General features: G+C 35.3%; 1 protein-coding gene across 1 annotated transcript; it reads right to left on the bottom strand.

The window, feature by feature from the left end:
- Positions 1-8,523: 8,523 nt before the first annotated feature.
- LOC145617703 (uncharacterized) lies at positions 8,524-12,685 on the bottom strand. Its single transcript, XM_081672444.1, has 5 exons — positions 12,573-12,685; positions 10,320-10,365; positions 10,115-10,212; positions 9,575-9,891; positions 8,524-9,050 (listed from the first exon to the last, which is right to left on the bottom strand). Exons 2-5 carry the CDS (start codon positions 10,326-10,328, stop codon positions 8,614-8,616), a joined length of 861 nt encoding a protein of 286 aa, XP_081528570.1. The 5' UTR covers positions 10,329-10,365; positions 12,573-12,685; the 3' UTR covers positions 8,524-8,613.
- Positions 12,686-15,577: the final 2,892 nt, after the last annotated feature.

The raw sequence follows: 15,577 nt of genomic DNA, 5'->3' as shown, positions 1-15,577 counted from the left end.
GCTCGGCAAAGAAAATAAACTTGGATACCGTTATAATTAAAAAAAATAATTAAATTATTTACATAATTGCAAGTGAAAGGAGTGACCTAGAAGGAATACCCAGAAAGAATAATTCCTAAACGAGTTACTTGCTCGGCATAGAAAATTAACTTGTATAATGTTCTAATGAAAAAAAAATGTAAATTAATTAAATAATTGCAAGTGAAAGGGGTGACCTAGAAGGAATACCCGGAATATATAATTCCTAAACGAGTTACTTGCTCGGCAAAGAAAATTTACTTGGATAATGTTCAACAATTACAAATGATACTCCTAATTAATAAAAAAAATATTTAATTAATTTCAATTACAAATTAATACTCTTAAGACCTTAAGTTCACTAGGAAACAAACATGAGCAAACCCTAAGGTTTGGTTGTTATAAATAGGGCTAAGAACCAAGTACAGATCACAATCTACACATCCAAAAGTGTTATTATCTTATCTAAAATGAAGCTCTCCCTTAAGCCATCCCTTTTATCCAACAACACCAAAATATCCTCAACATACGGATCATCATCCAATGGCTCTCCAACACCTCCCAAAAAAAGGGGTCGGAAGAAGGCCAACCGTTTGTTGAGGACAACATTAAAGAATAATGCTTTTGATGCTCTTCACGACCCACTCCCACCAATCCAGTACAATGTGCCGTGGTGCACTATTGTGAAAGTGAAGAAGGAAATGCATGCCGGCCTAGTTGGCAACAAATGTGCTAAACACAACCCTGATGAAGTCATCATTGATCATGATGACATCCCAAAAGAGCATGAACTCCGTCGACCTGTGCGGTGCAGCAGTGCCACTCCCATACTTAAGCTGGACGACGGCAACAAGCCAAGGATTGGGCGTTTCAACGTCTATTACCTCGTTGTTTCTAGCAACAACGACGGTGACCTTGGTGTTATGTACGCCATCACTGGGAACCAAACCTTCAAGGAAATTTACGACGACTACGCTGATAAAGTAGATTGTCGTGTGAAGGACATGTTCTTGACCAATTCAAGAACTGGAGGGATTATATCTCCCCAAAGCATTGCATGCTACGTTGGGCTCAGGCATGGTGACATGCTCCATGCAAGTCACAAGGTTTTTTAGTTAGTTTTTTTTTTTTTTTTTTTGTATTTCCTCTATTTTTACTAAGTTTGACATATATTTAAAAATAAATAAATGTTGACTTTGAAATTGTTGTTTTTTATTATTTTAGTTTTTTTTTGTTTTTTTTTTTATTTTTACTAAGTCACAAGGCTTTACATTCTAATGAAATTGTTGTACTCATTCCAGAACCCGGAAGCAAACATGGATGCATGGATCAAGAAGTTCTACCTAACTGATGTGAGTGACAACCCAAGGAAAGTGAAAGTTGAAGGCCGCCTTGACACGAAACTGAGCAACATCTACCACATGTGGGGTGAAGCATTCAAGTTCGACCCTAAGAAGGTGATGTTGATGAATAACTGCCGCGTTTTGAGCCCAACTCAGACTGTTGGAGGTGCTAAAATCCGTAACAAAGGGATTGTCTATGCCATTCCTAATGTCCGCTACCATCGCTGTGTTCGTGAATCAGACAATGAGTAGAACGTAGGTCATGTTATGGGAGATGTCTAAGAATCTGTGTCAAGTCCTCGTTTTAAATTAGTGTTTATGGAGTATTATGCTATGTTTTATTTTCTTAATGTAGTAGTTCTGGAGTATGCTACGTTTTAGTTTCTTAAACTAGTAGTTTGGACTTTGCTATGTTATGTTGATGGTGTCTAATTAGAGTCTAAAAGTAGTGGAGTTGTTGGTGTTAATTGTGACCCCTAGGTGGTCATTGGTAGTACCAATCTCAAGTCGTGTATTGTTGGTGTGTTAAACTCTTGTGTTGTTCTTGTGATATAATATATGTGTTTGTGTTAAAAAAATTGCATTTACTATGTTATTTAATTAATTTTAGATAAAATCAGGGTAAAGAGACAAATTATTGGTGCATTTAAATCGACATTTGAATCATTGGACCATGCTTTATTTATGACACTTAATCAAATATAAATTAGTAAAACTAAGCACAGGTCCATGATTTATTAGAATAAGAAATTATGAAAGGGTCATTAAAAAAAAAGGATACAAAATTGGGCCAGCCCACCACGATAGGAGTCCAAAAAAAAATTAGGAACCTAAAGAGGACAATAAGTTCAGTGCAATCATTTGTAATGAAAATTATTGTTTCTTTTATTGTTTTTTTTTTAACTATATGGAAGAAATAATTTCCCTAATAATAAGTCACATCCAAACACAAGTAGTAATATAGGTCTGTAAACCCAAATTAAAATGAACTCCGTCTCAAAAAAAAAAAAAAAATTGAAATGTCGAAATTAATATGAAATGAATGTAAAAAAAAAATTGTGTCATGACTCAAGATTAATGAATGTTATAAAACACCTGGAGTATTTATTTATTTAATAATTTCACTTCTAACCATTATAAATACAAGATAAAAAAAAAAAAAATAGATAAAATATGTCTTTTTTGGCAAAAAACAAAAAGAATTTCTTACAAGGCCATACAATACCATTGATTGGGCCAGCCCACTGCGTAGATAGTAAAACTCCTGGGCCAGCCCAACGTAAAGAACCTAATATTGGCCCCAGAAAACCATACCCATGGCCAATTCAAAACACATAACAAGGCCATACAAACAACTTCAAGGCCCAAATAATTCAAGGCCTGCCCAGAACTTTGGCAATTTCCGAATTCAAAGCTGTCAAAGGTTCCAGATAAGCAGTTCATAGTCTTAGAAGAGAAACAAGTGCAAACACCTAAACATCACCAGGACAATACAAACATGCAGTAGACAGTTTTCACAGTAAGGGGTTTACCTAAAACTGAACAGACTAGAAATGATACTACTGCTGCAATACAAACAGCCTAAAACCATTGAAAAGAAGACAGATGGTGGCAAACATTACATAACAGAGATTATACTAATCATCATGAAGCAGTCAACTAGGATGTCCTCAGAATTCCATTGAAACCTCATCATCCTCTTCAAAACATGTAGCCAATTTCGCAGGAGGGCGGTTCCTTATATGTCTCTTGGTTTTCTTCTTACCCTGCAAACAGCCCAGATATATATCAACTACTAGTTCACAACAATGACAATACCCCTTAAACGGGTGTACTGAAGATACATATTTACAATTCTATTACCTTAGCCGGCGCAACGGGGACCCTTGGAATCGTAGCACGCATAGCACTCAGAGGTAGATCCATATCCATGTCTGCGTCTGTGGGCTGCACATCAGAGGTGAGTTGCACATCCTTTCCCTTAAACAGCAGCACATGGCACACCAGTGTGAGATTCAAACATTTATACAGAGTACAGTGGCAAATGTAACATGTAAATGAAATTCAACTATGCACTGTACCTGTTTCTTGTTCTTGGTTTTGTAGCCTGTCTCTGAATAGGGTTTGTTGCGAGATCCTTTAGGCCTCCCTCGACGTCTCTTTTTAACACGTGGATCCATCAAGGGTTGGCTACTGTCAGGTGCATGAGTTTGGCTACTATCAGGTGCATGATTTTGCTGTGTAACAACTTGGTCAGGAACTTCAGCACATTCCACAACCTCTTGACTGCCCTGGGAACGTTTTCTGACAGAAGAGGGAGTTTGGATGTTACTCGTTGATCCTCTTCCAGAAGTTGGATACTGTGTGCTAGGGAGATTCAAAACACCATTTGCTTCAATGAACTTCTTCCTACGATCAGTGACCTCAATCTTCAGATTGGATAGAGTCAACATGACCATGTCAACTGTATCATCATCAACAATTGATGCTTCGTCACATATAGGTTCAAAATGATTCATAATCTTGTTGAACCTTTGGACCTCCTTCGTGGCGGACGGATCATGATAGGCAACCTTCACCCGAGTGTGTTTTCTTATTACATCCTTACGCCACCGGTCCAAAATATACTTGTCTGGTATATCAAACACCAGGTTTTGATCTAGGACACGTATGCTATGCTTGCATAAAATCCCAAAAGTTTCAAATTTACAGCAGTTGCAGAACACCTCTTTTGACTCTCGATTGAACTTCACACAATAAATGCGCCTTCTGTCGGTTATAACCTCTTCACTCAGTCCTTCTGGAACCACCCACACTCGATCCTCAAGGAAATAATGGACAGTATTATCATCAATAACCCTTTCCTCCCGCCCGTAACAATACATCATCCTCGACAATTCTTTTTGGATCTCTTGGAATTTGGCATCTGTGTATATTTTCTGATACAGCCTTTCAACCTTAAACCCACTAACCAACCTTCTTACATACTTTGTTGATCTTGCATCGGCTTCGGTTTCATCTTCTACCCTTTTAGTCATTGCTCTAGTGTACTTCTGGGGAAACTCATAAAGCTTGGTCTTACGGTTCACAAACCCGTCAAAAAAACTATTGATGCTCTCCACCCTTTGTGTCGTCTTCATCCCAGCCCAAAAGTGCTCTTTCATAAAGCATGGAACCCACATATGACGCTCGTTGAACAAATCTTGAAGCCACTCATTATCTTCAAGTTCGTATTTTTTAATACAATCACACCATCGAACCTCAAACTCATCCACAGTAAAGCTCTCATAAATGAGAGCCTTGAGAGGACTTTTGAAGTCAGCATACCTAGTCAGTAACAAATGAAAGCATAATAACACCTTGAAAACCAAATATCACTAAATGTGAAAACATACATGACTACATGGCAGAACACATATGACATAAAAATATGATTAGACAAAAATAAGCAGAATGTTAAAGACAAAGGATATACTGTAAGAACAATTAGGCAGAATGTTATGAATTTGTTAGAAAAAATAACAGCTAAACTATGCAGTGTACACAATCAAGTCACGCATCTGAAACAACTACATATATTGGCCATGAATTAAATAATAAATAAGCAGAATCATACTACATACTAGTCAATTCAATACAAACAAAAGGTAATATACTTAGATTTGCTTTAAGAGAAGAAAAGTAGTTCAAAAAACACTTACCACTTGCATTTCCCAAGCTTGTCACCAAACTTACTCATAATGTGCCATATGCACCACCTATGTCGAGATGATGGCATAATTTCAGCAAGTGGTCTCCTCATTGAAGCTGCTTCGTCAGTAAGGATACCTAATGGTGGACGGTTCCCCATGCATGATAGCCATTGTTTGAAGACCCAAGCATAGGTTTCACATGTCTCATGTGACACAAGGGCACACCCCAAAAGAATTGACTGTCCGTGATGATTAACCCCGACAAAGTTTGCGAATGGAAGCTCATACTCGTTTGTCAAATACGTCGCATCAAAGCATACAACGTCCCCAAAGTGATCATAAGCAGCCCGACTCCTTGCATCCACCCATAGCACATCCTTGAGCCGACCTTCTTCATCCAAACGATGCGCATGGAAGAAGTTCTGGTTGTCAGCTTGCATCTTTTCAAAATACTTCATCATAGCTACAGCGTCCCCACCTTCCATTTTCAATTTCCTATCCTTGTACAGCTCGTGTTGCAAATCCTTTACGCTAGGCAATTTATCCTTTTCATGGGATAAGCACCCACGAATTCGAGATACAGGAACACCTTCCTCGTAAAAGGTGAAAAGCCTTTTACGAACCGATGAAGTGTAATTCTTCATTCGATATTCCTTCACCAGATTTGCCTTGCTAGGGGTGGGGTTATGACCTTTATGTTCAAGGTGCGCAGTTCTAATTACCCATTCTCCTTTGCCGTTAATACTAGCATAAAGTTCTACTTCACAGTGACACTTTTTCGATTTTCTTTGGCCCTTTCTCAGCTCATCTTGCCCTATCACACCATTGACATTGCCCCCGGTTCCACTGACATCCATTGCCTTCGCCCTCTTCTTCGCCTCCCTTTGCGCCCTCATATCAGGCGCACCCCAGCATTCACACTTCCAAATAACGGCCCTACGTTCTCTGGTTTTGTCTTTGTATGCACTTGAAACCCTACTAACTCCAAACCCATGTTGTTGTGCATACTCTTTGAAGTAGGCCTCAATATCCATCCAGCATTTGAAGACCATACCCTCTACTGGTGGATCTACTACAAAAGGCACGACATTATTTGTTGAGACAACAGTTTCCACAGTCTGCACAGTCCGGACAGTCTGGATTGGGGAATTATACACCTGACCACCCCTGGTTATTACCCCTGGGGAGATTGGAGCCAACTGCAGTCCCACACCCTCACTAGCATCCATATAGTCAAAATCAGAACAACAAGACAATGAAACCGTGGCTATGTCTGTGTCATTGATGTCATCAGCCAAGCTAACACAATTTCCATCATTCAAGTTTACCATGCAATTACCATATCCACCATTTTCTTCATTCAAAGACATCTAAACATAAACAAACCAAAAACAAAATAAAAACAGAAAATCCTCAAGTGTATATAATGTAGAAAGAATTACTCAACTACATCAAAACAGAGCATATTACTCCATAACATTACTCCATACAACTAAAACCGGCTAGGATAGCTTCATTCACATATCAAGGAAGAATGACAGTTTTTTGTTTTATAAACCAAAACCAAAGATTATATCAACACACTGAAACATGGATACAGAGCACATAATGAGAAAGAACAATGCCGCAAAACTCAATACCTCCTCAGGCAAAATAATAGAGTTAATTGAAATTTAAAATGCAAATCAGGAAATTAAAGCTCCTCAGGCAAAATAATTAAATCCTAACACACACAAATTGAATAATTAATTAAAACCCCTAGTATTCATATGCGTAATGCATACTACAGGTGAATTCAACTAGAAAATGTTTATTAAAACCGCAATCAAATTAGAGTAAAAATAAGCAATCACAACTACTTTATTATTCAGGCAAAATAATTAAATCCTAACACACACAAATTGAATAATTAATTAAAACCCCTAGTATTCATATGCGTAATGCATGCTACAGGCGAATTCAACTAGAAAATGTTTATTAAAACCGCAATCAAATTAGAGTAAAAATAAGCAATCACAACTACTTTATTATTCAGGCAAAATAATTAAATCCTAACACACACAAATTGAATAATTAATTAAAACCCCTAGTATTCATATGCGTAATGCATACTACAGGCGAATTCAACTAGAAAATGTTTATTAAAACCGCAATCAAATTAGAGTAAAAATAAGCAATCACAACTACTTTATTATTCAGGCAAAATAATTAAATCCTAACACACACAAATTGAATAATTAATTAAAACCCCTAGTATTCATATGCGTAATGCATACTACAGGCGAATTCAACTAGAAAATGTTTATTAAAACCGCAATCAAATTAGAGTAAAAATAAGCAATCACAACTACTTTATTATACAAAAATAAAAATAGTAGACAATGAGGAAAATCCAGGAATAATAATAGGAAAACACATATTCAACTACATAAGCTTGTGTTTCTTAAAATATCCAGGAAATTAGACAACATCAAGGGAAAAAAGCCACCAGAAAAGGAAACTTACCTCCGTCTGCGAGAAATAAAACCCCTTCCCAGATCTACAGAGCTTGGAGAAGCTTGGAAATTCAGCAACCCCGTCCCTGATCTCAAGAGCTTGGAGAAGCTTGGAAGATCTAAAGAGCTTGGAGAAGCTTGGAAATTCAGCTACCACTTCCCAGATCTACACAGCTTGGAAATTCATCTACCATGGTGTTATAGTCTGTGTGTTTTGTGTATTGTGTTTTCTCTCTCCACAAAAGACGATGCAGAGTAATGTTAGAGGTGGTAAATTGTTAACTCACTTCAAATTACCGTGGTTGGGGTTATAAATTACCGTGGTTAGGGAGTGAAACTTACCCTAACGGACGCTTGTACTCCACCGTTAGCTTGTTTGTTTGTGCACATGGAAGATGTCAGACACTTTACAATACTTTATAATACTTTATTGGGCTCCAATGCAATTTTATTACAGAAATGCCATGTTATAAACTTGACAAGTTTATAACAGTTATAAACTTGTATTTCCTCATAAAGGTCACTATGTTAAAATTTGGGTCATAACTTCGTACTTCAAGTTCACAATAGTATTAAACGTTATACAATAGTATGGCATAGTGATTCTTGAGAGCGACGCTTCAGAGGTGGTAAGAACTGTCAAGTTCAAGCAGGAGGGTGCAGCCCCTATATTTCATTTCTAAAATGATATTAATAAGATGATACTAAGAACTACCCACATTCACTTTTCAGCTAAATTTTTTTTTTTTTAAAGATAAGTTTAAATCAATTCAAATAGTTACATCTAAACATTAATAAGGAGTACAGAATAACCTTTTAGTTCTATTAAGTTCAAATAGTTTCATTTTCTAGGAATTTGAATCAATTAAAGCATTATGACCATTATCAAAATGAGTGACCAATGCAATGTGTCAAAGCAGTTAATACTACAATACGTCACTTCAACATGGGAAAAGCTATGTAGCAATTTCCTTCAAAAAAAAAAGCTATGTAGCAATTTGTAATATAGATTTAATTAAGTTAAAATTTAAAATAAATCAATAAAATGATCATAAGATATTGTTTCTAAGACATTGCAACATTTAACTTTCCATATCTCTCCATCACTTTACGAGTTGCTAGAGCAGCGGCCTCACTTGCTCTCAAAGTCCCTGTTTCCATGAGAGCAGCGAACTCTTTGGTTATTTCCTCTTGCACTTTACCTCTGGCATTACCAAGAGGATCTTCTGCTGGATCAGCTGATGTCTCTTGTGCTTTTGGCTGAACAGCAGGAGGCACTTCTTTATCTAGAGTCTTCTGAGATGTGTTTGCTTCCTCCTTTTTGTCGGATTGCTCCTGAGATTTGCTATTGCTCTCAGTTGCTTTGGCAGACACATTTGAGGACTTGCTCTGACTGCTAGTAACACTTGTTGCGGCCTGCCCCAATGGTGATGGTCTGAATTGAGGAGCTTGAGGAACCGCCCCTGCTTTCATTGTTGCCTCTAGTTGCTGAATCATAGGCACTGTGAACAAAGATTGCAAAGTCCGTCAGCTTTGGTTAGGTAATTAAAATAACTAATAATAAGATAAACAAATATCAACTATTGATATATTCGTCCCACAATTTTGAACTTCAGCTTTGATGAATCAATACAAGAATAATTGTCACTTCAATATCAATAGAAAATTGCAGAAATTTACCACAAATTCATTAGCTTACATTCAGAGAGACACCAAGTTTCAAAACAAGTCACATAGCTCAAAATAACTAGATCAGTCTAGAATCAGCTTGGGTGAAATAATTTGAACGCAAAACATTTCGAAGAGACCTTAAGGACAACACCAAATTCAACAAAAAGTCTACCATCAACAATAAAATCCATAAAATTGTTAACATAAAAATAAAACAAAACAAAGTTACTAGTACGCAAAGTGATGGTAAGGAACAGACTTGAGAAGAAAGGACACACCAACAAAAACAGTTAAGGAGATAACAGAAAAAGACACAGCAATGATATGTGATCAGTGTAATGAAACGACAACTTACATATCATAGCACCCATGGGGCTACTCATAACTTCATTAGGGAGCTGAAGAATATAATCTGGAATAGATGTTCCAACAAGAAATTGAGCAACCTCATTGCTGAAGTTGTTGCAATTGTGGGAAAGTAAACTGTAAGTTTCAGCAGTGTAACGATCACTGATTTCCTCCAGGTAACTTTCAAACACATCTTGTGGCACATATGTGATCCCCAATTCTACAACTCTCATTGGTGTCCCATATTGTGTTGATCCAGCAGCAGCATGCTGTATTCCTCCTCCAAAAAAGTATTCCTTACCATAAACTACAATTCCGGTGTGCCTGAAAGTGAAAAAATTCTTAAGAGTTTAAAAACATATCTCTCAAGAGTTCTTATATTACACTTTAGCTAAATCAAATGATTCAAATTTCAAAACACTCCCATCCATGGTATTTTCGCATTTTTCACCCCAATAACTGCAGAGTGATACAGATGAGGGGCAAGTACTTTCCCACATTTTTTCACCCTAATAACTTATATCCAAGTATACAATATATCACCTACCATATAGCTTCAATGGCTTTCCCAAGAAAAGTGGTAGAAAGCTGCCGAGCAAGTCCCTGGCTCAAGTCATACACATTCAAAGTGACTCTGTGACCCTCCTGTAAGCATGACAAGAAAACAACAAAATCAGCACCATCCTATTGCTTGAAAATTATTAAATTAATAATACCAAGCAAGAAGCGTATTCTATTGGTTGATGCCTTACTTCAGCCATCCTCAAAAACAAAATTCACCAACCAGAATAATCAGCCCTGAAAAGAAAATAAAAAATTCCGTTTATCAAAGCTGCATAAAGGCTCAAGCAACATCAAACTAAAAAGAAGCTAGCCAAAAGCCACCCAATGCTTCACATTACCAAACCCAAAAAAAAAAAATCAAAAAAAATAAAAAATAAAATTACATGTTATACCACACTTGAAAATGTGATGCCATCTGGGCTTATTAATATTACGAAGTGCCATATACATGGGTGAAGGCAAGTGCCACAAATCCCAAGAAAGAAATGTAAATGCCTGTGCTATTGTGAAATAATCTTATATAAAACTTTATGATACCCTAGAACGAAAGACTGATTGTCTGTATAACAATGAAATTAGAAAAATACTACAACTAAATGACAAAATTAGTTGTGTCTCCACTTCAATCCCATTAAAGAATTGATTTCATATACCCAATAGAAGAAATTTCCTGTATTTAAGATCTTCACTCCAAATTTTAGGCACAAATGTCTCAAAGACCTCCTATGATGTACTCCCATTCCTAATATATTGCAAGAGAGCCAATCACTAAAGAGTACTCTTATTGCGAGAGACAAATACTAAATGGACCTCTTACGAAGCAAGTACAATAAAACATCCTATGCCTTATGAGAGCCAAATCAGAAGTAAACTCACCAGTAGCATCAAGACATAGCATAGACCTTCAAATCTAATAAATCAGAGTATATTTTGTCAATAAGCTTTTGAGCTCCTGAAATGAATAGGAGACCTAAACTTAAGACTAGAATGAATTATAAGTAAAGGACAAGATATTCACCCAGGGTTAAGAATTAAAAAAAAAAATTATGCTAATATCCTCCCATCTCCGGTGAATCAATGACAATGATTGAAAATCAGAAATGATGCTTCAATTCAATTATTCCGAAAGTAAGCTGTGTGAAAGTGATATGAGCGAAAGGGAAAGAGTATTGGATTTTTGCTGTTCCAATGTTCCAGTTAGGCAATAGGAACTTTGGAAACTACTGACATGCATGTGTGGTTGGAAACTGCGAACCTGGGAGGAAAGTGGCATCTGAGATAAGTTTTAAAAATTGGCCATTTCCCTCCAGAATTTGTTTGGTTTGAAAATGGGATGAAGACATCTGATCAGGGGTATGGTGAGGTTGGTGACTTATTGTTTCCTGGCTATGCAAAATTCCATAGGCCAAGTAGCCTTGAAGAGGGAGGGGCTATGACAGGGCCAAAAACACTAGACTTCATCGAACATGAAGAGATAAAGACACCTAATGGGAGAAAAGAAAAAATTGACAAACAGCCTTTTAACCACCATTGGCAACTGCACGGAACATGTGACTGAGGCTGGCAGCTAAACGGATGAAGGCAATGTAGTTCTGAGAAAGATGTTACACAACATGAAACGAACAGAGGGTGTGCGAAGCCAGAAAAAAAAAATAGCTATTACTCTGAATAAGATTACTTCAGCCTAAAAGGTGAAATTGTCCTAATACTTCAGCTTCCTATAACACAATAGACAGGGTCTTTGGCAAAAAAATTCAGCTAACTTAACCATTTGTTTACGGATACGACATTGCCACCGCTTAATCTAGCCAGATTGTAACTTTATAGCTTCATAATACTCGTAACAAATCAAAGCATCAAGCAAGTTCAGAATTTCCAGCAATTCAAGACGCTGCTCACCAAATACAGTATTCAACCCTAACTACTCTGTCCTAGGAACAATCTACAACCAAACATTTGTACCATAAATTCAATTTAACCAATGCCGATACTAGCAGCACACATTTATATGTCCATACCTAAATTATCATCATCAGATCTACAATACTCGCAATCCGTATAATCAGCACCTACAATTACAATAATGCGCTTTACACAAACACTGATCACACTGCATTCAATATCGTACACCATAAAAACCAAAAATCAATCACCTAAAACAAGCAAATTGTACTAATATAAACTCAAATTCGAGCAATTTCATCCCAATTCCAGAAGAAATCAATGATGAACGGATCAAACTAATTCTCCAACTTCAATTAACTCCAAAAAAATCAAAACTTTTGATTAAATGCATATCAAAACAATTAAGCATAGATCGATCGCAATTTACAATGATAAAACAATTCCCTAAATATACAATCAATCATTCTCAAATCATTCAAGCAAACCCTAATTTAAATTAAATTTGTAAAATCTGTGAAAAGAAAGAGGGAATTTACCTGAGCAAGCGTTAGTTGGGGAGGAGAGAGAAAGTCGTAAGAATGCACCGCAATTTGTAAATCGAATTTGGATTTGAAAGTAATTTGGGTTTTTTTGGGTTTTTATAGTTAGTGCGAAGGAAAGTTTGGTGTGTGAATTTCTCCCATTTTCTGTGATGTTCTAGAAAGTACCTGACCACTTCCTTTTGGACACGTGTTACCTGCGTTAGAATGTCAACCACGGGAAAATTCTTCAATGTTTTTTTTATGTTTTTTGTTGCAAGGATTATTCTTGAATGTTAAAAAGGGGTTGAGTGATTGGCGCGTTTTTTTTTGACAATTCTCTTGGGTAATTTCTGATTGTAATTTGTAAATCAATGTTTAACATGCGTTTAAACCTTTTTACCCTTAAGAGAGAGAGGAAAAAAAGAAAAATAAGTAAACTCTAAAGTTATTACAAGGAATAATTTTATATTGGTATTTACCAAGCGGCCTATATATATTACGTAGTAAGGAGTGTGAGTCTGTTCTCTTCAGATTATTTTTAGTTCAGTTTAGCTCGAATAAGTTTTGTTCAGTTTAGCTCCAAAGTTTTGTTCAGTTTAGTCAATTAGATTATGCCCTAATTCAATTTGTCATGAAATTGTCTCTTAATCTAGGCGAGGTGATAGCATGTCAGTATGTGTATGGGCTCCCTTAAACATATATACGAAGTAGGTGTATGTGTTCTACTATTTTGGATTGGAAAATCAAACTCATTGAGAGTGAGGGGTAAAAATAAGAGAAACCTCCCCTAATATATACTTTCTCCGTTTTTTTTTTACTTAATTTGATCCCATGACTTTCAAATTATAAGGTCAAACCATTAATTCATCACTATTAAGCTAAGTTTTTTATTTGTTCGCTATAAATGCTTTGGTGTCGTTGATGTTTAGTGTACATCATTGTGTGTATGTTTACAACTTGTATTGCAATGTATATCAAATCAAACGTAATACTTTTGTGGTAAGTTCATAGCCAAGTTCTAAATATGTATTGGTCTATTTGATTTAAATTGTGACTTTGACTTATAATGACATTTAATTTTAAATTAATGAACAATATTGTATTGTGTGGGTCACATCTCCCTAAGATAATGATGAAATGCATTTAAGCTTGTACGGAGTAAAAGTGTTTTGACATATGAAATATTGTGTATAAAATATATTTATTAAGTTTAGATATAAGTTTTTACTTTCCCTCAAAAAAAAAAAAAAAAAAAAAAAAAAAGGATATAAGTTTTACAAACATCCGACGTAAGTTTTTGAACATTTTAATTTTTGGAACTTCTACAAGTATTTGAAATTATTGGTGTTTTAAATTTAAAATTAATTTTTTTTGGACATTTCATGTAAGTTTTACACATGATGCCTTTAGAATTCGAATACTTGTACATGATAGGGTTTTTCACTTTTTATCTCACTACTTAAAAAAGAAAACTATAGGAAAAAAAAAGTGAAATTTTTTGCTAATTTAATTGATAAATTAAGCAAAAAATATCCTTTAATACCCCTTACACTCGGGTGTATGTAAAGATTCTCAGTGCTAGTTGCAAGAGAGATACTCCGTATTAAAATATCTTTGTTAGTGGGAAGCATAACCCATTCACTCCCATCATTTTATCTAACAAAAATATTACCTCAAAAAGAAAAAATAAATAAATAAAAGGTCTATTTAGATTGAACCCCCATAGAGAAGCATACAATCATGGCCGTGGGGCATATGCAAAGTACAACCTCAACTGTAAAGAGCTATGGTTGGTCTTTCTTTTTCTCATCCTTCATTTTTACTCCGTATTATTCAGACAATCAGACTGGTGTTTTGGATTAGAGTGTGTGTCTTGTGTTTACAAATTATTGCATATTACCATATAATTTCTATGTAAATGTAAAAAAAAAAAAAAAAAAAAACACGAAGTACTAGTATTATGTACTTCGTACTATTAATATTTTTTAATATTTTATTATAAAAAAAATAAAAAATAAAAAAACAAACACCTTAGTATTATTCATAGTAAAATAAGGTCCTACACCCTTCAAAAAAAAAAAAAAAAAAAAAAAAAGGTCCTACACGACAAAGACGAGGAATTAATTATTTAGTAAATTTTATTTCGGTCCTCTCTTTATATGTTAGCCTTTTATATACGGAGTAATTTTCAATACTACCTCTATTACATATTATTAGCAATTTTTTTAACTTTGTATATCTCACAAATAATACCCAAAATTTGCAAATAATATTGTAAATACAAATTTTAAATCTGTAAATATAGATTCAAAAAGTTAACTTTATTAATTTGAAAATTTATGGGAACAATAACTTTATTAATTTGATAATTTATGGGAACAATCTCTAATTGATCCCCTAATTCGATCTCTAGGCCACTTTGACTTTGATTAGATTCATGGACTAACTTGAATTCTTGATAAAGGGTCGTCAAGGCTTGATCTCAATCGAAGATAATGCAAGCTAATACTTTGAGACTTGATCTCGTCCAAGGATTGCTCTTCAATCTTCGTGTTGAGGGTCGTCGAGACTTGATTTCGTCTACGAATGATCTTCTAGCTAGAGTAGAACAAGAACAACACGTCAAATGCTTGGTGTTCTCCTTTTAGATCCGAGCGGTTTTTTTTGGAGATATGTAGGGTTTTGAGAAACTTTCTTTGTTTTCTAATGTAGGCTCCTGGTTTCCTCCCCCCTCTCAAATGAAATAGAGAGCTATGATCCATCTATTATACTAGGGTTTTAACCATTAAAGTAAATGAACTCAATAAAAATAATTAGACTGAGCTAATAAGTAATTAATTTTTAATACTTGTCAAATAATATCGAGTCAATAATTTGACTTTTGACCTGCATCACATCTAATGTGGTGCACGTACAAATTTTATGTGTTTACAAATATATTACGGAGGTAGTATAATAAAGAGCAGCGTAGTGAATATCTAAAGTTATGTATTATAGAGTAAAAAAAATATTGAAATTAC

This window comes from Chenopodium album, chromosome 26 (genome assembly GCF_948465745.1).
Source record: "Chenopodium album chromosome 26, dcCheAlbu1.1, whole genome shotgun sequence".
NCBI lineage: Eukaryota > Viridiplantae > Streptophyta > Magnoliopsida > Caryophyllales > Amaranthaceae > Chenopodium > Chenopodium album.
Note: the sequence above shows the minus strand (reverse complement) of the source record. Positions and strands in the feature narration are given on the sequence as shown.

What these genes read in the sequence shown, in the direction of transcription:
- LOC145617703 (XM_081672444.1), bottom strand. An exon ending in AAAGCCATTGAAGCTATATG is followed by an intron (nt 9,892 to 10,114) that starts GTAGGTGATATA and finishes TTTCACTTTCAG; the next exon opens with GCACACCGGAATTGTAGTTT. An exon ending in CCCCATGGGTGCTATGATAT is followed by an intron (nt 9,051 to 9,574) that starts GTAAGTTGTCGT and finishes CTTTGTTCACAG; the next exon opens with TGCCTATGATTCAGCAACTA.